The sequence below is a fragment of the Aythya ferina genome, assembly GCF_964211825.1.
Source record: "Aythya ferina genome assembly, chromosome: 23".
Taxonomy (NCBI): Eukaryota; Metazoa; Chordata; class Aves; order Anseriformes; family Anatidae; genus Aythya; species Aythya ferina.
Window position 1 is genome coordinate 4,201,387 of NC_140321.1, and position 23,422 is coordinate 4,224,808.

The 23,422-nt window shown below is 44.7% G+C and overlaps 1 protein-coding gene across 15 annotated transcripts in view; it reads left to right on the plus strand.

Annotated features, from left to right (window-relative positions):
- TANC2 (tetratricopeptide repeat, ankyrin repeat and coiled-coil containing 2) overlaps positions 1 to 23,422 on the plus strand; it is a 280,392-nt gene that overhangs the window by 233,581 nt on the left and 23,389 nt on the right. For all 15 annotated transcript variants that reach the window (XM_084496021.1, XM_084496023.1, XM_084496015.1 and 12 more), the window contains 5 exons: positions 10,094 to 10,202; positions 14,914 to 15,036; positions 15,751 to 15,987; positions 17,629 to 17,814; positions 19,768 to 19,861. In XM_084496021.1, the coding sequence (XP_084352147.1) occupies positions 10,094 to 10,202; positions 14,914 to 15,036; positions 15,751 to 15,987; positions 17,629 to 17,814; positions 19,768 to 19,861 (749 nt within the window). The remainder of the gene's footprint in view (positions 1 to 10,093; positions 10,203 to 14,913; positions 15,037 to 15,750; positions 15,988 to 17,628; positions 17,815 to 19,767; positions 19,862 to 23,422) is intronic.

Below are 23,422 nucleotides of genomic sequence, written 5' to 3' on the forward strand. Positions count from 1 at the left end.
TGGATGCTCAGGTCTGAAGAGAGCCCCTGCAGGCACTGGGAATCATTCAAAACCCAGTTCCTGGTGCCTGGGTCAGGAGCCGGCAGTGACACCGCTGGGCTGGTTTAGGGGTGATGCTCAAGCTCAGAAATCACAGAATCCTAGAATTAGTAAGGTTGGAAAAGCCCTCCAAGACCACCTGGTCCAACCATCCCCCTACCACCAATGTCATCAGTAAACCATGTCCCCAAGCACCATGTCCAACCTCTCCTTGAACACCCCCAGGGACGGTGCTGCCACCACCTCCCTGGGCAACCCGTCCCAGTGCCTGACTGCTCTTTCTGAAAAGAAATGTCTGCTCATTTCCAACCGAAACCTAAACAAATGCCATATGAGGAATCAATATTCTGCAGTAGATGTTCTTCAGTGCACCAACAATAGATCAGGGGCAGTTCCTCCTGCTCGTTGCCTGAATTAGAAGATGCCTAACAATATGGAATATCGCTTAATAAAAAAGGCAGAAGTGCTGGTGTCTCTGGAGCTGGGGGCGAGGGCAGCTCCTCATCTACCCCCTCGTGTTCCACATCACGAACCAAATCTGTTCCTGTCCCTGCAGCCCTAAATAAAGGCACCTTGTGTGGCTCGGGGTGCAGCAGTGATCCAAGCAGGAGCACGCAGCTCCAACGCAGCCCACCGAGTTGCCATGGTTTCCTGCAGAGCTGTCCTGGAATACAATACAGTGTAGGTATTTTGCATTTTCCTTTCTCTCTTGGGAGGCAAGCTGCAAGTGGAGACTTTTCCTACACGGAGTTAATGTTTTTACTTATTACCCAGCGGACTGAGAGATTGTGAATTAGAAACAAATAAGTGTTTTTTGCACTTAATCTCACTGACAAATCAAATTAAGCTTAATCTGATCGACAAATAACAATCCCCAGTCAAAAGGGAATAAATTTAGAAAGTTTGGAGGAAAAGAAGTCAGTGAAAATCATAAAAATTCAGTGATAGAGCAAACACTTAAATGGGAGGGGGGCTTTATATTGCGCATCAGCTTCTTAAAACTTGTCTACAATTAACTCCTGAGTATTTCACGTCATTATAGTGCATAGTTAGTTAACTTTTTGTTTTCATCTTTTATATGCTGAGATTCTGGAAAGCTCTTAAAATATACTCAGATTTATTGTTAGCTTGAAAAAAAGCATTCACCAAAAGCCAGGCTGTGTCTTAAGTGTTCTCTCTGCATTCACATGGGATGGATTTCACTCCGTGAAGCAAAGGTGCTATTTGAACTCAAAGTGAAGCAAAATAATGGGTTTTATTTATTTGAATCCTTTACTTATGCAGAAAAAATAAAAATAATGCAGTGCCCAGTAGCACCTTGTGGGGAGGGAGATGGAACAAGGAGGTTTTCGCGAGTGTTCAGCAGCGACCTCAGCTCTGGAGGTGCAGCAGGGAGCTGAGCGCTGCTTCTTCCATTCTTATTTTGCATTACTTTGCTGCTTGAATTGCCTTTCTGGAAGTGTTTTTTTTGGAGTGCCCTAAGGCGTGGGTCTGTGGCGAGCACCTGGTGGTTCAGCAGGACCCCGAGGGACGGGTGGTGTTTTGTTCATTGCGCTGTGCCCAGCTGCGTGCTGCGTGCCACATGTCACCGAAATACACGAGGTCAACTCGTTCCCTAGCCAGCCTGCTGTCCAGGCATCTGCACTTGTGCAAAGCCTGTGCTGAGTTAGTGTAATTAATTACCAAATCGCCGGGGGATTTGGTGTTTTATCATTCCTGCAGCTCTAATTTTGGCAGGACTGTGGAGTGGGGAGGAAGCGGTGGTTTACCTGTGGTTTGGAGCAGGGATTCCTCTATACCCATAGCATAAGAATGGCAGTCAAACATTTCTTGCTGGTTTCATTTCCTCATCACAAGGAATGCAGCTGAGTTCCGTATTTTTGGGTCACAAAGATGTATCCATCATGATGTCCTCCACTTCACTGAATGGGCAAACACAAGCTGCTCACCAGGCAGTGGAGATCTGATGGACTGCTGACACTGAGTGTGCAACTTCCAGGCTTCCAGAGTAAAGTTTTCTGATCCCTGACTTGTAAATGGTGTATTTTGAAATGTAAAAAGAATGGGCAATAGCTCAACCAAATTAATGTAGGAGACTCTTCTATATATGAGCATCCACATTGCCAGTGTTTCTAGGTGTTAACTCTAAGCTCCTGCAGAAACACTGAGCTAAAAATGAATGATTAAAGCCATGGGTAGCAAATCAGGCAGCTGTAATGGGACTTCTCTGAATGTCAGAAGCCAAGGTTTGTGCAATGTGGACTTTGGGACTGGGTAGAGAGAAGGATCTGTTGGTGGACGTAGAGGAGAGGGAGGCTTGAGCTCATTCACGTGGTGGCTCTACATCTAACGAAGAGCCCAAGTGCCTGAGTTGCAGGTTTTTCCTCGGAAACTTGGACAGGGCTGCAGGTGTGGTGTCGATTGGAAGAGAAGAAATGGGAGACAGATTACAAATCATGACTGATGAGATGAGATGAAGAGCAGATGTGATTGCTGCCACCATAAAGGACATCAGCAGAGCAGCTTGCTTTAACTGGCTCATTAGACATGCAACCTAAGCATTCAGATGCAAGTTTTTTTTTAAATATATTTTGTCTTGAGTTACTGTCCTCATAAAATCTTTTTTTTTTTTTTTTCTGGACTGCAAACTTCTGTACGCTGTACCATTTTTACATCTAAATGGAAGAAAATATTCACTGAGTAATCCATTCTGTGGCACTGAGCCACTAAAAAGAGAGAAGTGGAATTAATTGGAAGCAATATGTGTGCTTACTGAAGAAAGAAATGTTGCTTAATTTGTTCTTCTTATTTCATTCCTCAAATCTTAAGACTCACTCACTGAGCAGAAACATCTTCCAGTGGTATACTAGGGAGTAGCCCCAGCTTTATTCCACCTTGCTTCTTACAAGTTCATTTACTCCCGGTTAGATGGAAGTAGAGCGCTTCCAAGTCACATTGCCCATTCTTTTATTATCCTGCTTATTTGAAATTACTCAGGTGAAATGAGAACAGGAGGTGCATCACCATTTATCTTTCGAGTTCTTGTCTGCATGTTGACAATATAGTCACCGGAGAGCTTACTGAGAGATGGTTTTTATTCATTTTACCCACCTAACATGTTTATTAAATATGCCAGCAGTCTTTTCACACTGCTCTTGGACATCACTTATTTACTCTGAATACGAAGTAATCTGTTCCTGGCAACCAGCAGATTTTCTGAACGGCCTTATGAACTGAACTGAGATGAGGGAATTTCATCGTTACTCCCTGGATCTAGTTTTTTTAATCTCATTAAGTCAGGCTCTGTAAGGGTTCAGAAATGGTTTATTCTCTCCTTTATTGTTCTGTATTTTTAAATTATTGCAAATATGTTTTGTTACCTTAAACCTGAAGGGTGCCATCAGAGTTATCTGTTTTTCCTCTGCTGCTTCTCTGGGCAGTTCCTGGCACCCAACTGCCATTATTTCATGCAATTTAGTGGAGAGCTGCTCCAGGACAAAGTCCCAATAAGGGTTCAGCTGTATTATCCCAGATTAATTGCAGATGAACTCTTTCTCTGTGATAGCCAAGTATGTAACATAATCTCTGGCTTTTACTCTCCATACTTGATAAAATATGGGAGCAGCACAGTTAGTACCTATGGAATTTATAACAGACAGCCTAGAGAATGAAAAATGACAGCAGCATCACTAGCAGATCTTCAGCATAATTCTGCTTTCAGCTGAGCTGCATCAGTGAGATCATTGCTATTAGACCTGTCAAACTTACCTGAATAAACCAGTGACTTCCCACCTGAATGATGACGTTAATACCATGTTGGGGGGCACAGAGCTTCCCACTTCCTTCAAAGTTCGGAATCATTAAGCACAAGATGCTCCAAGACATCTCTCAGCGCTGAAGATGCTGTTAACTACTGTTTGGCTCCGTCTCACACACGCTCAATCAGCCTGCCCTTCCTGCAGTGTATTAAGGACGTGGTGCAAGACAGCACTGGCTGTATGTGGAGGCTCTGCTCCTTGATCACATCCCCCTGATGTGCACCATATTGTAGCAGTGCAGGTGGTATTGGTTTTACTGGTGTTCAGTCGCACCCCAGCAATGAAGAGACATCCAGTGAGCCTATTGATTTGAAGTCTGCCATCACCAAGACACACTTAAATCAGAATTTCTTTAGGGATAGGCCGGGTGCTGTTAAGTGATTCCATTTCTGCTGCTTCCAGTGGTCACAGAGTGGTTTGTGCAATTCTTCAGGTCTCCTTTACACCAAGCACAGCTTTGCTGCTTTTACTGCTTAGACTACAAATAAGGCAATGGGGAAGGTTACATACAAAGGGATGAAGCACTAAGAGTTGAGATGATATCTGGATGCAGATTTTTGTGCAGTGCTTTGTCTCTGGTAAGCCAGAACTCATCAGCCAAGCACTTGTAGCTGGTGGCATTGGGTGAAGTATTAAATCATGGTCATATGTCTTAGAGAGACCCGCTGCAGTGAGACCAGGGGTGTTGGACTTTGTGTGCATCTGATGGGTTGAGCCTTATCATCTGTGCTACAAAAAAGCAAGATTATATAATCACAGATAGCCCCTTTTAGCCGGGAAATGGCATGTTTAGCACCTGGAACAGTGGGTTCCTGGTTTATGATTGGGGCCATTAGGTGTACCTGCTGTATAAGAATGGCCAGTGGTGATTATGGTATGAGCAAGCCATTGTGAATAAGACAATTGTTGGGTGAAGAAAACAACCCGAAACCATGGTGGCGAAGGTTTCTCATCCTGCTAATCAGAATTATCTCTACAGTTTCGTAGAGCAGCAGGAACTGGTAGTGCCCTGCTGCTGTGTTCTCCGTTACTTGTAGGCAGGTGACGCTTTCTGATCAGGTGTCTCATCCTTCGTCTCTTCGCAATGAAACGTGACTTAAAAGATGGAAAGATTTATTTTTTTTTTTCTTGGCTGTGAACTCTGCTGTCCTAGTTAGCTTAGCAAATTAAAGCAGTGTTTAATTCTGCGGGAAATAATGCTGCATATTTAAGAACATTCCCTGTTTTGAATTGTTTCTTGTATAACATTAATTCCTCCTAAGTTAATTCACAATTATAACATCAGAGGGAAACTATGCTACAAAAATCAATAAATCACTGTTGGTGATTAAGTGATCCTTCAGCAGGAGCTGACTGTGAGCTGAGCTCGGCCTTTCCTGCAGTCTGCTGCGCTGGACAGACGTCCTTTGGAAAGCAAAGGAGGCTCCGGTCTTCGTCAGAGCAGACATTATTCTCTGCACTGAAGTTATAAAATTGCCCTCTGCAGAGCTGAATAAAATATGAATACACGTCTGCTGGAAGACCAGATTCACTGGGCACCGTGTCAGATGTCTGGGTTTTGGAATGGTTTCATGGGATTAGCTGGAAGAAGGGAGACGTGGATCTAAATCAGGAAATTCAGATGTTGGTAGGTTCAGAAGGGACTGATTCTCACTTTGTTTTTTGCCTGTCTTCTGTTTCATTGGTTCAATGCCTTAAGAATCAAGTAACTTTATACTCTTTTAAATCTCCTTTGCTTTGTCTGAAGGATAGAAGAGTGTAGATGAGGCACATATGCAGAAGCTTTTAGTATTTTCTTCTGTGTTTCCCCATGCTGCACCACAGCTCTTCAGTCATGCTAGGATTTTGTTAGTGCTGCATTGTCCCTTTCCATCTGTGGCACAAGGGATGGGGACAAAATGAGGAATGTGCTCGAGGTACCAGTTCCCTGCATTGGCTTGTTCTGCTCCTACAGCTCCACATGCTGTAGCTTTGGGTGAATAAGAGAGCAGCCTACAGCACATTCCCCATAAGTAGCCTTTACTTACAGCTGCTATACGTCTGTACCAGTTCATGCTATGCAAGGAGCCAGGCTCTCATCTTTATATATACATATGTGTGCATCCCTGGGCACAGCCCTCACCATTATGGGAGCCTGCATTTTGGAGCTGGCTTGCACTGCCACACACAATCTGCGAGTGCAAACAAAGGCTTCCAGAGCTGAGCTGGCAGCGCTATTAATTTTTCACAAAAAGAAATCTTGCATTAAAAATAGAAAATCTCTGATGATAAACTCTGCAGTGGTGAAATTCAAAGCAAATCATTTCACTGAGCTCCTTGATGTAGAAATCATTACTGCCATCCTCTGCTGTATTAGAAAAAAGAAAAAAAAGCCCATGCTGTTCGAGTCTGTTTTAGCATGCAATTAACGTTGACAGAACAAGTGACTGCAAGTATTTATCAACAAGCCCAAAGCCAAGGTCTGGGAAACATTGCAGAGGTAATGTATTACTCATGAATACTGTACTTTATTCCGGAATAGTTCGTACATGCCTTATTCATAACAGCCAAAGTCATGCATATAATTAAATTTAGGTAAATACCCTACCAGCTGCAGCTGAAAAGCAATTTAGGAGCTAAGCATGGACCTTGGGCTTGCGTGTCAGACAGGAGCTGCACTTCATCTCTCACTGCAAAGAGAAGGCACGTCAGAAGTTTCTGGATCTTCAGTCCATGCTCAGTATTAATGCAGTTACAGCTCTGTTCTGAGCCTTCCCAAACATTTTTGAAGAGTTTCCGATCAGCCGTGTTCAACAAGCAAAGAAGTGGCATTATTTCCTCTTCTTCGATGGGCAAAACAGAGGTAGAGAGGGTAGCTACAGCATCCCTTTGTGAGCTCGCTATCAGATCCTGGAACAGAAAGCTGCTGTTAATTATTTCCATCCCAATGCATGACTCTCCCCAGCAAGGAAATGAGCTGATGTCTCTGAATGAATGCGCACCACCAACCTTTTAGTTGAGGTAAACGCGTTGGCTGTTGTCCAAAATATAAGCGTAGCAACGTGAGGCTGAGGAGCCATTGAGATGTATTGAGAATATTAGAGTGATTATAGGTTTTCGTAATCTGGCTGAACGGGGATGGGTAAAATCTAGCAGTTGCTGCACTCCTTGACTTGCAGCTGTATCTTTATGGTTTTGTGATCACGCGAAACTCAAGCTGTGTTGCATAGTCATTTGTTTTCGTCTGCTCTGTTTCTTCTTTCCGTGGGCCTTCCTAGAGTTTAGCTGGTGTAATGAGCAAAAGCATTTGACTGTCTCCTTCGAAAGGGTGTGAACTGGTGGGTATCTCCTCCTGCTCCAAAGGTGTGGAGCAAAGAGGGGAAGAGCAAAAGGAAAGAAATTCAGTAGGCCTTAAATAACTCAGGGTGCTACAACCACTCCCAAATCCCTTCTGTTTTGCCATCTTTTTAAGTTTTGTCCCTTCTGTTAGTTGCTTTGTGGAAAGCTGGCCCAGTGCAGCCACATGTCAAGGGAGGCACTGCCCAGTGCACAGAGGTGTCCTGTCATTTCAAGCAGCCCACCATGGCACCTGAGCACCTCAGTCACTGTCTGGAGGAGCTTCTCCTTCCTCCCCTTGTGGTGAGGGAGCCACAAGGTTGCAGGCGCCCACCACAGGTTGCTCGGTATGGTGGGACAAGCCTGGGTCGGGGCAGGGAGCAAAGAGGAATGTGACAGGAGCTTCTCTTCAGGTTCTTCGTCAGCTCAAGACACCCAAAGTGCAAAGGGCATCATCAACCAACCAAGCATTTAGACAACAACCTGTTATTTGCATTCGCCTGAGCATGAGCCAGCAGTGTGCCCAGGTGGCCAAGAAGGCCAGCGGCATCCTGGCTTGTGTCAGGAATAGTGTAGCCAGCAGGAGCAGGAAGGTGATTGTCCCCTTGTATTCTGCACCTTGAGTACTGTGTTCAGTTTTGGGCCCCTCAGTACAAGAAGGATATCAAGGCCCTGGAGCATGTCCAGAGAAGGGCTGTGAAGCTGGGGAAAGGTCTGGGACAAAACTCCTATGAGGAGCAGCTAAGATCACTGGGGTTGTTTAGTCTGGAGAAGAGAAGGCTCAGGGGAGACCTTATGGCTTTCTACAACTCCTGAAAGGAAGTTGTGGGGAGCTGGGGGTCGGCCTCTTCTCATGGGTAACTAGTGATAGGACCAGAGGGAATGGCCTCAAGTTGTGCCAGGGGAGGTTCAGGTTGGAAATGAGGAGACATTTCTTCTCAGAAAGACCAGTCAGGCATTGGGACGGGCTGCCCAGGGAGGTGGTGGAGTCACCATCCCTGGAGGGGAGCCCAAGGAGAGGCTGGACGTGGTGCTCAGGGACATAGTTTAGTGGGTGACATTGATGGTAGGGAGATGGTTGGACCAGGTGCTCTTGGAGGGCTTTTCCAATGTTTATGATTCTGTGAGGGCACCCTTATAAATTTCCTTGGCTTTTTGAGAGGCCCGATGGAGTTGCTCGCTAGGGGACGACATTATTTTAATACATGGGGAAGATCACCACATCACATTTTCCTAGGGCCACATTTACCTGGGGCCTCAAGGCCTGCCTTACTACAAAAAGGCGTTTTGTTCATCCTGCTCTTTTTTGGGCACACGTCCAACATCCTACAAGTACCACGTAGGCTGGCAAAGCGTCACTGGGCTCTGCTAAAATGAATCTGAGCATTATCAGTCCAGAAGGAGGTTTGTTGGCAGGGCCTGGGAGAGACCCCACCAAACACCTGGCTGTGGCACACAAGTCTTCCACTTTCCTTCTGGACTTCAGCAAAAGAAGGAGCCTGGCTTTCCTTTGAGACGGGGCTAAGCATTCTCCCTGGATGGAGATCCCCACCCTTGTGAAAACATCCATCTTTTGTAATATTTACTTGCCTTTTTGTCATGCTAAGTGCTTTTCTGCTTTACCAAATAGTGATGAGCTAATAACATTCCCTGTCCTTAAAAGCCCTTGTAAAGCCACAATTTATATCATGTTTGGTTTTGTTTGGCTCGAGGGGTTTTGATTGCTTTTATGTGTAGTCACATTTTTATTTAGTTCCAGAAATGAAATGGGTTAAAAAGGGCTCCCTTGAGAGTATCCAAAGGCTTACGGAAGAATCTGAACTTCCCTTTTACTCTACCCTCAATGTCAAGGCAAGCAGTTGCTTTGCTTGTAGTGTGCATACTTGGCTGCAGTGTAATTGTTTGTTTTTCTTTTTTTGATCTGATACACTTGGGAGACTTTGAAAAAGCCTCATTTGTTCCTAGTTCGTTGCAAGCAGCAACAATGTCTGCGTTACTGATCTGCATCTCCAGTTTGCAGAGGCCATCTCCTCTTGGTTTGCTTCCTTCAGAAAATCTAACATATGGAAGGGTACACAAAGAGCGTATTTGTAGGCAACACGAAGAAAACTTCCTGCAAGGACAAATACTGGCCATTCTCACCCCAGAACAATTGGCATTGCTTCACTTCTTCACACCGCATGTCGTCTGTGCACATACAGAGAATAAGCTGCTTGAGTCAAGACACAGCCATCTTAAACTTCCACTGTTTTGAGTTGGAAGTTCAAAAACCTTTAAGTACCTTTAGAAATGTCAGCGAAGACCACTGTTAGCAAAGGAAGTCAATGTCTTTTATTGTGTTTCACGTTAAATGGGGCTCTGCATGTTGCTCAGCTACGTTGTTTGGGTTGTCAACGTGGTAGGTCATTTGCCAGAAGCATCTTTGTTACTCGAAAAGCTGGAGAATGTGTTTTACGTGGAAATAAAGTTGCTTTAGTCTTCCCAGGAAATGTCACAGGGTGGAGAATGCAGTTGTCATTTAAAGGCCATTTTTCAAACTGTGGATATTTGGAATGTGTCATTTTCTAATGACTTCAACATCGATGGCATGCTTTCAAAGTGGAGTTGTGCTCTGCAAAATAACTACAAAAATAGCACCTCGTCTCTCATGAAATTGTACCTCTACTGTTTCTGAATTTACGTCTGTTTATAGAGAATGTATCATTTTATTTTTATCTTCTAATGATCTTTTTTCAGTGATAAGTGGTCACCAATAATAAATGATATGCAATGAGTTGGTGGTTTACAAATAAGAGCTAGTCCAGCTTAGTTTCCCCAAAGCTGGATTAGGTTGAAGGCTTAGCAAAAGCAAAAATTGTTTTCAAAATTTCTTCTGTTGGTGTAACAGGCAAATACTAACATGCTCCTCCTTCTCTTTTTAGGAGTGGCCACACATTACTTGCCTTCTGGTTTTCCCGTCAAGAAGGAAAACTAAATCGACAGCAAACTATTGAACTGGGACATCACATTCTCAAAGCACATATTTTTAAGGTAACAAAAATTAAAATGAAGACTCATGCCAACCTCATCCCCGTCGTGTATAATCTGCCAACGCTGGCAATGTTCAGTCTCTTCTTGTTTTAGGGCTGCTGTGAGAAGTGTGATTGCTGCAGGCTGCTGAAACATGTAGAAGTTAGCTTTACAAAATTGGCAATGGTATATAAGAAATTCTTGAAATTAAACCATCCTTCAGACTGTAAATTCAAGAAAGAGCCTCTTACCTAAAATCCCTCTCTTACCGTAAGAGGTTTCTTCCCATCTAAGATGAGTTCCTGTAACAACATCTAGGAAAAATAAATCTTAAAGAATTCAAAGGCTTTGAAGAACTCAACCCAGAGTTTAGGTTGTAAAAGGAAGAGGCACTAAAATCTGGTGGTTGATTCATTTTACTTCTCAGACAGATGTTTAACGCCTGAATAATTAAAAGGCAAGCTTGGTCACGAACAGCAATGTGACCCATAAATTAAATGTTGTTCTTCTGCCTGCTGGCCCTCATACCAGGAGATGGAAATGAAAGAATGGATTTGTAAGGTCATAGGAAATACAGAATTTCTTAAAAGTTTTAGGACCTGTGCGTTTGCTTACCACTGATAAAAATGAGACTGTATTTTCATCTGGTCTGTGTATGATTTTACAGACTTAAGAACTTACATAGTTCTATTAGTATTTTTGGGTCAAACATTTCTGTCCTGTGTCAGTTCTGTATTTATTTGTTGGTTTCCCTCTGCTGGATTCATGATCAAGTATAGTAATGAAGTCGCCTTGTATGGGAAAATAATGGCTAGAGCCAAAGGGAAGAACCCCAGGTCAAAGCATTATCCAATTAGTGTATAATTTTCAAATTTTGGGATACAATCCCAAGGCCCAATTTAGCAATGAATTTAGTATTCAGCTGCATTTTACTTTAAAACTGATTCCAAATCTTTTTTGTTTCACACTCCTCCGGTAGAAACAAATGGGGCTTCAGGAGCTAAACACATGACAATTTTCATTAAGTGGAAAAGTTGCCTGTAGATTCCACATTTAATTGAGCAATATTTACAATAGTAGAAAATGCCTATTAGCATATGAAAAATGTCAGTACTGCCTTCTGTTTCTAATCACTCGGCAAAATCCCTGTTTTTGCAATGCTGCAGCAATAGCATGTCCCGGTGACAGATAAGCATAACAGTGTGTCATTTAAAAGTACTGTAAAGTTTTGAAAGGCTTTGGATTAGCTGGATTAGAAACACTGTAAAACTTGGTCTTTTGGTTTTCCTTGAATAGATTTATTTTTATTCCTTGTTTTTAACGAATGTTTACCAAGGATTTGTGTGTTTACTGAGTGAAACAATAGATGCATTAGTTTTTGAAAGGAGACATTAAACTGGAGTATTGCAGAGCATTTTTAAGATCTTGAACATTCTTTTAAGAAAATATTTCAGCCAATACGTATGCACATTCCTGCTGTTTCTGACCATATTTGCTTCTAAACAAGCATTTTTTCCACTCAAGCCTTTCATTCTGCCTGATTTTTTAGTGAAGTCATTACAAGTAAGATGGGTTTTCTGCCAAGAGAGGAGCGTGTCAGGTCATAAATTCAGAGTGTTTTTCCTGAAGTGTCTCATGTTATAGCAGCGGCTTTCTGCAGACACAAAGATTCTGATTTTGAAGGTATTTATCGAGGCTCAATATCATTTTATTTCCAGTTCATTTACCCATCATAAAGCTTGACAAGGATTAAAACAGGTTTAAAGCATTTTGTCCAGCCAGGTAGAAATGAGGGTTAGCTATAGAGTCAAAACTATGATTAAACAGGGAGGAAAACATGTTTATCTGATCCCTGTCACTTCACATCCACCAGCAGTTGTGCAAAATAACGAGGGGCCACTTGGAACGGCCGGGTGCAGCAGATGAGCGAAACGCAGCCGCGAGGAGCTGGCCTGGCAGCTGGGTGCAAGGAAGCTTCTTCGCTCGGTGGCTGAGATCTGCTGGTGCTCTTTCTTAGACACAAACATCCTCAAACAGTTTGGGAAAAAAAAGTACAAATGTTTTAGTCTTTTAAAGCAATTACCAGTCTTAACAGGAGCATATGGAAACCCAGCTTGGGAAGCCTGGCATGGAATGAAAGGGCAAGAAGAGAAATGTGCAGTAATGATACAAGAAGACCTAAACTTCGAGCTAACGTATGTTTTACAAATCAACCAAAGAGAAGTCTTTAACTTGATCTTAAATTAGTTAGCTGAAATGTCAGTAATCCAGAAGTGGGTGTCCCTCTTCTCCAGACTGAGCGTGTAATGGCAATTACAGGCTGAAACACACGCTGTGACAGCTAAAGGTATGTAAAGGTGTCTGAAGGTGTCTGATGTTCCTTGAAAAACAACCTTACAAGGAGCTCGTGTTGGATTTTGCGTCAAATCCTTGACTCTGTCATAGGCGACAGACAGCATTGGGTTTCATTTCTGTTCTTGGTTTTCTGTACACGTGTCACAGCAGTCGTTGTGTCACGGTGCGGCTGAGACAAAGCCTTAGGGCTGTAGCAAGGTATGGATACAAGAGGAACCGATGGCCAAATAGCAGAGGAAGCAGTACGTTAGAAATGAAGTTATGCTGACAGCTGCAGACAAGAGTGCAGGACGAAAAAAAAAAAAAACTAAGCCTGTTTGAAAATCAGGATTCTGTGGGCTTGGCAAGGTTGTTTGAATGAAACGTGCACGGTCAGGCCATGCCTTCGTCCTGCCAGATGGTCTCAGCGAAATGGAAACCACTCATCCTATTTCAGTTTGATGTTGTGTCAGGCTGGGATTTGCTTTCGCTGAAGGGTTCAACCTGCTTTACAGAGAAGGGAAACAGAGAGTCAGGAAGATATTACCTGCAAAATGAGAAATAGTGCAGATTTGTTTCTGCAATGCTAACGGTGTCAAGTGTATTTATTCCACAAAGGATAAATGTCATCTTTTATGCATTGCACTAATATCTAAGTATATATGTTCTAATAGTGGTTGAGATTTTTATAGTGTGTGTGATTATCTTCAGATGGCTATTCAGAAAGTACATACTCTTTCCCTCCATCCTGGTGGTGACTCAAACAGCTTATTTATGGGTTTGGTAGTATCATAACTATTTTTGAATTATTTTAACTGTTTATTATAAAATGGTTTTCCATTTGTCAAATGATACTGTACCGAGTTCACTGAAATTTAATATTGACCTCCAGTGTCCTGTGTTGTGTCATCTCAAAAGCAACATTTACCAGCGCTGAAATTCCTGAGTTCTTTTTCTGCCTCAAGCAGGAGCAGCTATTTTTCTCTTCAGTTCCCTGAATTATGAAGAAAACAAGCTCATGCAGTTGTTTGTTATTTATAAGAGCTTGTGTAATCTTTTAGCTTTTTTTTTTTTTTTAATTTGTGGTAAAACTGTTTTAAGTGACAAATCCACCGATGGCTGGTGCAAAGCTTCTGAGCACCTTTCACACCTGTGTGGCAGAGGTCTGTAATGGAGCCCAGCAGTGGGTTCAGACAGTGGTTCCTGCACTGTGAGCATCTTCCTTGAGGTGAAACAAATCCCATCGCCTGCTGCTGGTCCTCTTCCCACAGCCCCACACCACGTGTGTCAGTCCCTCGCTGCAGAGGGGACCAGAAGTCTTTCCCAAATGTGATCCTGCCACTCTGAGCAGGTACAAACGGCCACACAGCAAGCGAGGAGGTAGGAATCGGGTTTTGCATATCAAAACAGAATTAAAGATGTCTGTACAGTTTCCATGGAAACAGCAGACTTAATGGTAAATCAATAGCAGAAGAGCTACATATAGGCTATATCCACAGCGCACGGCGGAGCACAACCAGCAGCAAAGCTGGCATTTGCTTGCTGGAGGTGCAAACCCTTCCATCCCTCTGGTCTTTGGCTGGACCATTGCTAACTTCTACAAAGCTTTTGTCCCTTCAAAGCATTTGTCCCTTCAGTAGCAAGGGGAAGCTTGCTTAACAGTGCCATGGTCTGATCCTTAGCGTTGCTGAAGGAAGATGTCACAGCTTCTGTACATTGCACATAGCCTACTCACGCACACCAACTGGAAAGGTTGGAGACAGTCTGGTATTAGATATGGAAATGCTGTTCGAGCTCGTGGTTAAGACTTCCTTAATTTATCTTGCTGTGCTCGGGTATTGTCATCCAGTTTAAGCCTGTGAATAATAAGGAAACTTTGTGAATCGCTTCTGCCAAAATAACATGTACTGTATTCAAAAAGAAGAAAAGAGGCATGCTGTGCTCCTCGGCATAACGTTTTCTGGGGGAGGTGAATGGATTCAGGTTGCTCACGGTTTAATCCTGCCTTTCTTAGACTTTGGAGATGTCTGCAGAAACTTTGCAAGTTATTTCCTACAAGCTTATTAATTCGGTGCAAAGGTCAGATGTGGCAAATGATCGTGTTATCTTGTGAATAAACATTAGTGTCCTGAAACTGTTTGAAGTCCTTAGACCCAGGAGGGTCTGCCCAGTGTCATTCGACGTACCTATAAGCAATCCTCCCGTGCTGCCACTGTTTTGGAGATAAAAGTTGAGTTTGAGTGAGTGTGGTTACTGAGCTAATCCTGGACTATCAGCCTGGGTTTCTACTGTATGAAAGAAAGCATAATAATTTGTGAAGTGCTTTTACTAATCTTTTCACCCAGTAGCGAAATGAATACACAGGGCTTGGATCAAAGTCATCTTTTCTGTTTCACAGGGGCTGAGTAAAAAAGTTGGTGTTTCTTCCTCCATCCTCCAAGGGCTTTGGATCTCCTACAGTACCGAAGGCCTTTCCATGGCATTGGCATCACTGAGAAACCTCTATACCCCAAACATCAAGGTACTGGAGGGAGAGGAGAGCTGGAGGGGTTCAGAGCTCACACGAGAAGCTTCCACTGCCACGTAGTCAACAAGTCCAGGACATTCCCTGAAGCTGCCTGGCAGTGACAGCTTTCTTACACTGGCAGCAGCTGGCTGGGTACTGAGCAGGCATTGGTATAACTTGCTGAGCTGTCTGAAACAGTATTTGCCCCCAGATTTGCCCTGTGTTCTCACCCCTGTGTGAACAAGGAGAGCACGGGGTCCATCTCCACGTCATGTCCCTGCCATACTCTGCACCTTTGGGTGTAGCATTTCCACTGCTGCCACGTGCAGAGGGAGGGGAGCAAGCCAGGGAGCAGAGCAGGATAACCAAAGGCAGCACTAGAAGCGGATCCCATGGGAAGGAGAAGTTTTTCTCTCCGTGTGTTTAAATTTCACTCCCTCACATAAGAGGGACTGTGTCCCCAGCTCTTGTGACCGGCTGTAGTGACTTTGGTCTGGTAGGAAGTGAAGCTGCACTGTTCAGAGCGCATTCTTTCAGGTGAAAGCTTAAATCCTGCTACCTAAAATGGGACCGTATATTTGGCAAGTGTTTATACTGGGCATTTTATGCCTTCACTATTTGCTTTGAAATGTGCAAAGGGACTTGGTTTAAATTTTTGTGTTGCCTTGACGATAAGCTCATGGCTCTCCACAAAATGCAGCTAACGGGAGCTTTGCTTTTTCCCTGCAGGTCAGTCGGCTGCTGATTCTAGGAGGTGCAAATGTGAATTACCGGACAGAAGTTCTGAACAACGCCCCAATTTTGTGTGTCCAGTCTCACCTGGGGTACACGGAGATGGTGGCTCTGCTCTTGGAGTTTGGTGCCAATGTAGATGCTGCTTCTGAAAGCGGCCTGACCCCCCTTGGATATGCTGCTGCTGCTGGATTTCTAAGTATTGTTGTGCTGCTGTGCAAGAAACGGGCCAAGGTAAGGTGATTATGTTCCTCCAACAGCTGACAACATATTCCACGCTTAGGCGAGGCAGAGCAGGAGCTGCAGGAGGGATATCATGCACTTGCTAAAGAATATCCCCTATCAGATGAACACAGGATGCTGCTGCAGTGGGATTGCTTTCCTGTAAAAAGGTAGCAGCTTTCAAAATCTCACGTTAAAACCAAAGGCAAGTAACTCTGGAGAGTCTGTAATTAGTATTCTGGAATTCAGGTCTGGTGCAGGAACTGCCTAATCATGCTGCACTAATGGCCTGCTGAAGTATGTTCTGGAGAAGTCCTTGAACCTCACAATGTTAAAATGGCAACGTCGCTTTTGCAGCGCAGAGTGTTCTTTAAATATCTCTTTGAGACACATTTTCCAAAAATTTCTATCAGACTTGTCCTAGAAAAATACCCTTTGTTTAGCTTTGTGGTAAGTGTTTGGAGTTTTAATTGTATGTAATGAGTCAAGTTTAAATATTTTGATGAAGAAGAAAATCGTACTGATATTTGAAGTGAAGCCTCCTGGAAACAATTTGTGGTTTCTCTATATGTTTAGCTTCAGTTCAAAAAGCAAAATAAGGGTTTGTGTAGTTGTGGTATGAATGTCAGGATGACTGAGGGACCATTCAGGTCTTGCCGTGTTGTCTGTAATAATGCCAGGACAGTAAGAAGCAAAAAAAGAATGCTGCTTTCATGGGGATATTTTGAGAGTTGGGTGAGTCCCTGTCGCTTGGTGAATCTGCTCCCTCAGAGGGAATATTTGGGATTCAAAATGCAATGCAAAAGGCTCACTACCCAGGCTTTCCTTCAATATCTCTACCGTTATCAAGGAGGTGCTCAACACCCCAATACCAGCTGGGTTTAGTTTGAAGGCTGAGATGTTTAATAATGGCAAGCAGAAATGAAACACTGCTGTGTGAGTTTGCAAATGACAAATAATGCTTTGTGGAGCACGGAAGTGGTTAATTGGCAGGAGGATGGATGGTAGCTGGTCTGCCCGTCCTGTTCTCACCGAGTTACTGCTTTTGTGACAGGACCCAGAAATCCCAGTCGATGTATTCAGACATCAAGTGAAAACTATGTCGTGTCCTGAAAAGCCTACCAAATAAGTTCCTGCGGGGCTGCCAAATGGAATCTCTGTTTCCTATTGACTTCTGCTTGCATTGGTTTCACATTAGGGTGTTAGACTACAAGCTGAGGCACTGCTGTCTCTCTTGAAAGAATCATGAAATGATATCTGGGAAACAAGCTGTTTTTCCTTTTGTGGATTTGGGTAAAGGAGACGCCACCACGAGTATGATTTCAGTCCTCAAGAAAACATCGTCGCTGTATTTCAGGACACAAAGGGAAAAACGGTTTTGCAGCCTTTGAGCCTGAAGAAAACTGAAGCTTAAAAAAAAAAAAAAAGCGACCTACCCAAAGCAAACACTTGTGGCCAAGAGGATGCCTAAGCCTGGGGCAGAGTTTCTCTGGGAATAGCTGTTTTCTTGTCATGGAAGGGATAGTTTACCAGAAATATGCACATCTTGCACACGTGGCATTATTTTGAAACCGGGGCTGGAAACTCTGAAGAAAGGAAGACGCTTTGCCCAAGATGTGGCTTAATTGTGTTTTGTCGTCTTCTCTTTTCAAGGTGGATCACTTGGACAAAAACGGTCAGTGCGCTCTGGTTCACGCTGCTCTCAGGGGACACTTGGAAGTGGTGAAGTTTCTGATCCAATGCGACTGGACCATGGCTGGGCAGCAGCAGGGAGTGTTTAAAAAGAGCCACGCCATCCAGCAGGCACTGATTGCTGCAGCCAGCATGGGGTACACGGAGGTAAGTCTCACCAGCCCATCACTGCCTCCGTGGGGTTTCGGGGAAGCCATACGTTAACGACGTTTCCTAGCCAAAACATCGAGCAAAGGGGGGCTGGGAGGTGGAGGCAGTGCCCCTTCTCTTCTTCCCCTTCCCATCCAAGGGTTCACAGATCCCTTGGCAAAGCCTGTGGTCTGGGCAGGCTTCCAAGAGAGGACATGCAACGAGCCTGTGAGTTGTTGGAATAAACCTTGAAGGAAGGGTGGATAAACAGCGTGTTGCTTACGCCACTCCTCCAAGTGCTCAGGGGAACGTGAGACCACGCAGCTTCGGTCTGTTTGCTGGGGGGGAGAAGAGCTGAAGAGCTTGCTCCTATCGCAGTGCTTATGATTTGCTGATACGATAAATGTGCGTTTTCCTTCCGAGAACCTGTATGCGAGGATTTCTGAATTGGTTGATTTCTTTGCTAAATTGAGCTCCTCTCATTTACTTGACTTGAGACTTTGCTTTTGTTAAGTGTAATCCATGAAAACATAGGTAATGTGCTCAGATCAGAGGAGCTAATTAAAGAAAGCTGGGAAATTCCTATTAGCTAAGTGACTGTGAGCTGAACCGATTAGAAGCAGATGTGACTTCAAAACCAGAAAGATCTGCACGCTGAGGACATAATTTGTAACAGGGCACAGCAATTTTTGAATGAGAATTTCCCCACAAATCATACCAGTCACCGTGATAAAAAGCAGTTTAATATTTGTGTTGTACCCTACATGTACATGGTTGCTTACAGAAAATCCTCCAGCTCCTTGTTTTGAGGTGCTTGTAGCCCTAGATGTAAGCTGATGATTAATTTGCTGTTTTTTCTCCAACCTCAGTGATGAAAAAAGTATTTTGCATGTTTATAAAACGATCTTAATCACTGGTGGAGCCACACTGGAGTCCTTGCTGGGATTATACTCTAGTGTAACCAGACCGAGCTTTAAGCTTTAGTCAGGCAACACAAAGTCCACTAAGTATAACCCTCATGCCGCTGTCATTCCTGATGTCCCAAGGTGCACGAGAGCAGCTGGAAGACAGCAGTTGTCCCCCAAATCCCTGCCCCTCTAACACAGACAGCCTGTGCCCACAGGCAGCTGCACTCAGCAGAGCAGGCACAGCTTCCTCGCAAGCACTCAGCAAATGCCCAGACCCCAGCAGATAATTGTTTCTCCTAGACTGAGAAAAATGGTTTTGTCCTTCAGTCACGAAAGTAAAATCTCAATTTTCTTCTTAGCCTCTCGTTTTCTCTTGTCATGTGCTCCAAACGCTGAAATTGCCTGCCAGTTTTCAGTCAATTAAATCCTTTAATTTACCCCTGTAAAGAAGTTAGCTTGCTTCTTTGAGGTTTCAAGCATCCACAGCTGGAAGAAAAACATAGTGGAAGTCTTTTTAATGGTCTGCTTAAAGATGGTACTTAATAGAAAGGAGCTAATAGTTTCTGGAAGTAACTTCATCTTGGCTGTAGCTTAATGTAATGAAGAGGCTAATGACTATAACTGCACCATTGCGTCAGTTGTCTGTCACTCGGTTTTCCCAGCAGGAAAAGTGAATGGTCCCACTCATCGCACCCCGCCAGGTGAGTGAGGGGCAGTACAGATGGGCAAACAGCATTTTGGCACTGGCTGCAGCATCTGTAGCTCAACCCACAGCAGAGGTGCATCCGCTGCGTGCCTCGTCTGTAGCAGAGCAGACACCGATACAAGGAGCTGGCATTACAGAGGCTCATCGTGTGCAGTCCTCTCGAGACACTTTGGGGTTCTTTTGCTTTTATGGGGCAGCAGGTTCAGTGATTGATCTCCGGAAGAGTATTTACTTGAGCTAAGGGTGCCAGGTAGTGACTTTGTTCATTTTCCTTCGTGTGTGTAGCTCATGTTCAAATGTCAGTCGTTTATATATAACGCACCGAAGTTCGTGAGCTGACATGTCATTTTGTTTTAGATTGTCTCCTACCTGCTCGATCTTCCAGAAAAAGATGAAGAGGAGGTGGAGCGAGCACAAATCAACAGCTTTGACAGTCTTTGGGGAGAGACAGGTGATTTCTGTAGATGCTGTAGCTTTCCCTGCATGTTTGTATTTATGGTCTCCTGCCACCTGACACATCCCTCATCCCTGCCTTTGTTTTGATGAAGGGAAAAAGATCAGTTTTTGCTTTGATGATTTGATTTCAGGTGATTTGATTTCAGGTGATTTACAGATGCCAAGGTTCGGTTTGCACTCTGCTTGAGTAAAGGGTTTGGCTTTGGAAAATCCCGAGCTTCTGCAGCTCCTGGCAGTAATTTCTCTGAAACATCTCGTCTTAAGTTAGATGGGGTCGCGTGGCGGGTGGGAGGCCCCCACGGATCTAACCCTAATCAGCTCTGGGGATCCCGGCTGCCGGGGGCCCCCCGCCCGGCCCCCCGCTGCTCCCACACCCTCAGGCCGTGCTCGGCCAGCCTCGCCTGGTCCCTGCTGCCGCGAAGAGCTCGCCTCTGTCAGCCCGGGTGGTGGCATGGGGGGCGCAGGGCCGGGGGGTCCCCAGCCCCCAGCCGCCAGGATGGCCCCAGCAGAACAAAAAGGGAACGGTGGCGGCTTTTCTGCAACCCCTCCGCTGTGGGGTGCACAGCCAGCCATGCTCCAACACCACCGAGGGTTGGGGCCGGTCCTCTTTATTATCTTCATCAATGATCTGGACGAGGGCATCGAGTACACCCTCAGTAAGTTCGCAGATGACACCAAGTTAGGTTCGTGTGTCGATCTGCTTGAGGGTAGGAAGGCTCTGCAGGAGGATCTGGACAGGCTGCACCGATGGGCTGAGGTCAACTGCATGAAGTTCAACAAGGCCAAGTGCCAGGTCCTGCACCTGGGGCGCAATAACCCCAAGCAGAGCTACAGGCTGGGAGATGAGTGGTTGGAGAGCTGCCAGGCAGAGAAGGACCTGGGAGTGATGGTGGATAGTCGGCTGGATATGAGCCATCAGTGTGCTCAGGTGGCCAAGAAGGCCAACGGCATCCTGGCTTGTATCAGGAACAGCGTGACCAGCAGGGCTAGGGAGGTGATCGTCCCCCTGTACTCAGCTCTGGTGAGGCCGCACCTCGAGTACTGCGTACAGTTTTGGGCCCCTCGCTACAAGAAGGACATCGAGGTGCTTGAGCGGGTGCAGAGAAGGGCGACAAAGCTGGTGAGGGGCCTGGAGAACAAGTCCTACGAGGAGCGGCTGAGGGAGCTGGGTTTGTTTAGCCTGGAGAAAAGGAGGCTCAGGGGCGACCTTATTGCTCTCTATAGGTACCTTAAAGGAGGCTGTAGCGAGGTGGGGGTTGGCCTGTTCTCCCACGTGCCTGGTGACAGGACAAGGGGAAATGGGCTTAAGTTGCGCCAGGGGAGATTTAGGTTGGATGTTAGGAAGAACTTCTTTACCAAAAGGGTTGTTAGACACTGGAACAGGCTGCCCAGGGAAGTGGTGGAGTCACCATCCCTGGAAGTCTTTAAAAGACTTTTAGATGTAGAGCTTAGGGATATGGTTTAGTGGAGGACTGTTAGCGTTAGGTCAGAGGTTGGACTCTCTGATCTTGAGGTCTCTTCCAACCTAGAAATTGATTCTGTGATTCTGTGAGATGGATACAAAATTCCGCTCTTCCTCTCCTGATATTTGGCATATTTATCCAAAACATTTTCCTATTTCACTCTCTCTTTCCTTGTAACATGTAGCACTGACTATTAACTTAACCATTGATTCTCTGAAAACTCATCATTATTTAGCACCTGGTAATTAAAGAAAAAGTCCTTTTTGTGTAACACTTCTTTTTTGTATTGATGAATATAATGCAGAAGCCCTACCCTTCTAACTTCTACCAAGCAAAAGCAACCATTCACCCCTTTTACTTCACTTATTGCACTATCATCTCCATTTCTTGAGATATTCAGACTTGGAGTTTCTAGCTTTTAACCCCAATGACCTCCTAAATATTATCCACCGTCTATTGTACTCAACTCACTAATCTACTTGCATCATTGGTAATGTTCCTGTCAACTTAATACACCAAGGTAATGTTCCTGTCTGGGTAACAGAGCACTGATTTTGATTCTGTCAGCTTTGTTTAAAAGTGACATGATCCAAGGGTACAGAGACTGGCTGGCGTCAGCTTTGTGCGTGGCCAGGTTGTCTCTGGTCTGAAGACCGAAGAGCTGGGTTACGTGTTGAGCTGATTTCTGTGCTGTAGGGTTGAAAATGTAGCCTTATTATGGTGTTGTAATGAATGGAGCCTACCAGAAACTATTCCTTCTGAGCAACCTCAGCTTTAAATGACTTTGGGAGAGAGGAATGAAGCGTCCCAGCATGGAGCTGGTCCCAGCAGGGCTGCTCTGGGCCATTTGCAAGGCATTAGGAAAAGCAGCGGCTCGCTGCACCCACCGGGACGGAGCAGAGCAGCAAGGGCATGGTGCCATTATTGGTGGAAATAAGGCCAACATGTACAAACGGGTGATTTAAAAGTGCCCCTAGGGTATCACAGGAGAAAGAAGAAATTGGATATAGAATTATTCAAATGAAATGACGGAGTATTGGTAACTGGTAATAGGACAGTGGCATTTTTACCAGCCAGCCAGGTCATAACGCCAGGTCAGAGACCGCTTATTTAAAACATGCTCTGGTATTTGGCTCCTGAGGAAAGAGTCCTGCTGCAGAATAGCAGTGGAATAGCAGAATGGAAGGTGGTCCAGATGTCTTCAGAGTTTGATCAAAAGCCACGGAGATGATGTCTTCCTGCAGTGTAACCTCAGAAGCAGCATCGGCTACTGCAGATTCTCTTCTCTTCTTGGGTTTGGACAGTCCTGGGTTGTCTGGATTAACCTGGCACACCCTGGTATGAAGCCATGCACGTTTTCTCAGCCTGTTGTGTGACTCTTCTCTTCCCTGGAGCTCTGCCTTCACAGGTCACAGCTCCCATCCTCCTCTCTCCTGGTCAGCTCTGCTCTCTGGGCTGAGCTTTATGGTCTTCTCCCTGAAAAATCCCAGCTCATCTTTGTCCTCTTTCCTCCTGTCCTGGGCAGCGCTGCTGTTCCCAACCTGCCTGTTACCTCAAGGACTACTTCAGCAGAAAAAACGTTTCCCTCTCTGTCACTCTTCCTCCCATACCTTTCCTCACTGATGCCAAAAGTTGGACTCACACAGACATCGAGAAGTTCTGGGTTTCTGAGGGGATAGCTGGGAATGCAGACTTGTGATTGGCAAATTGCACACAAACTGAGGAGGTAAGATGGGAAAACGAGCAAAACTGAGCCAACCACCAAATTCTGCAGCATTTTCTCCCATCACGGGCAAGACAGGTTTATATGGATCACAAGACTCCCTTGCACGTTGTTTTGTTTTTATTTTCCCAAAAGCAAATAGCAAGTTTAGATACATTTGAAGAGAAATTCTGGTTCCAACCTAAAAATAGCAATCTGTTCTAAAAATCTGAATCACATCTTTTCCCTTTGTTGATACTTGTTGCTCATGTGTCTAATCTTCCATAGAGAAGAGCTGACTGCCTGGCTTAGTGATATCAGCCTGATATCATCCAAACGGCAGTGCCAAGTTACATCATAAGTTCAGGAATTGCTGACAGCACAACTCCAG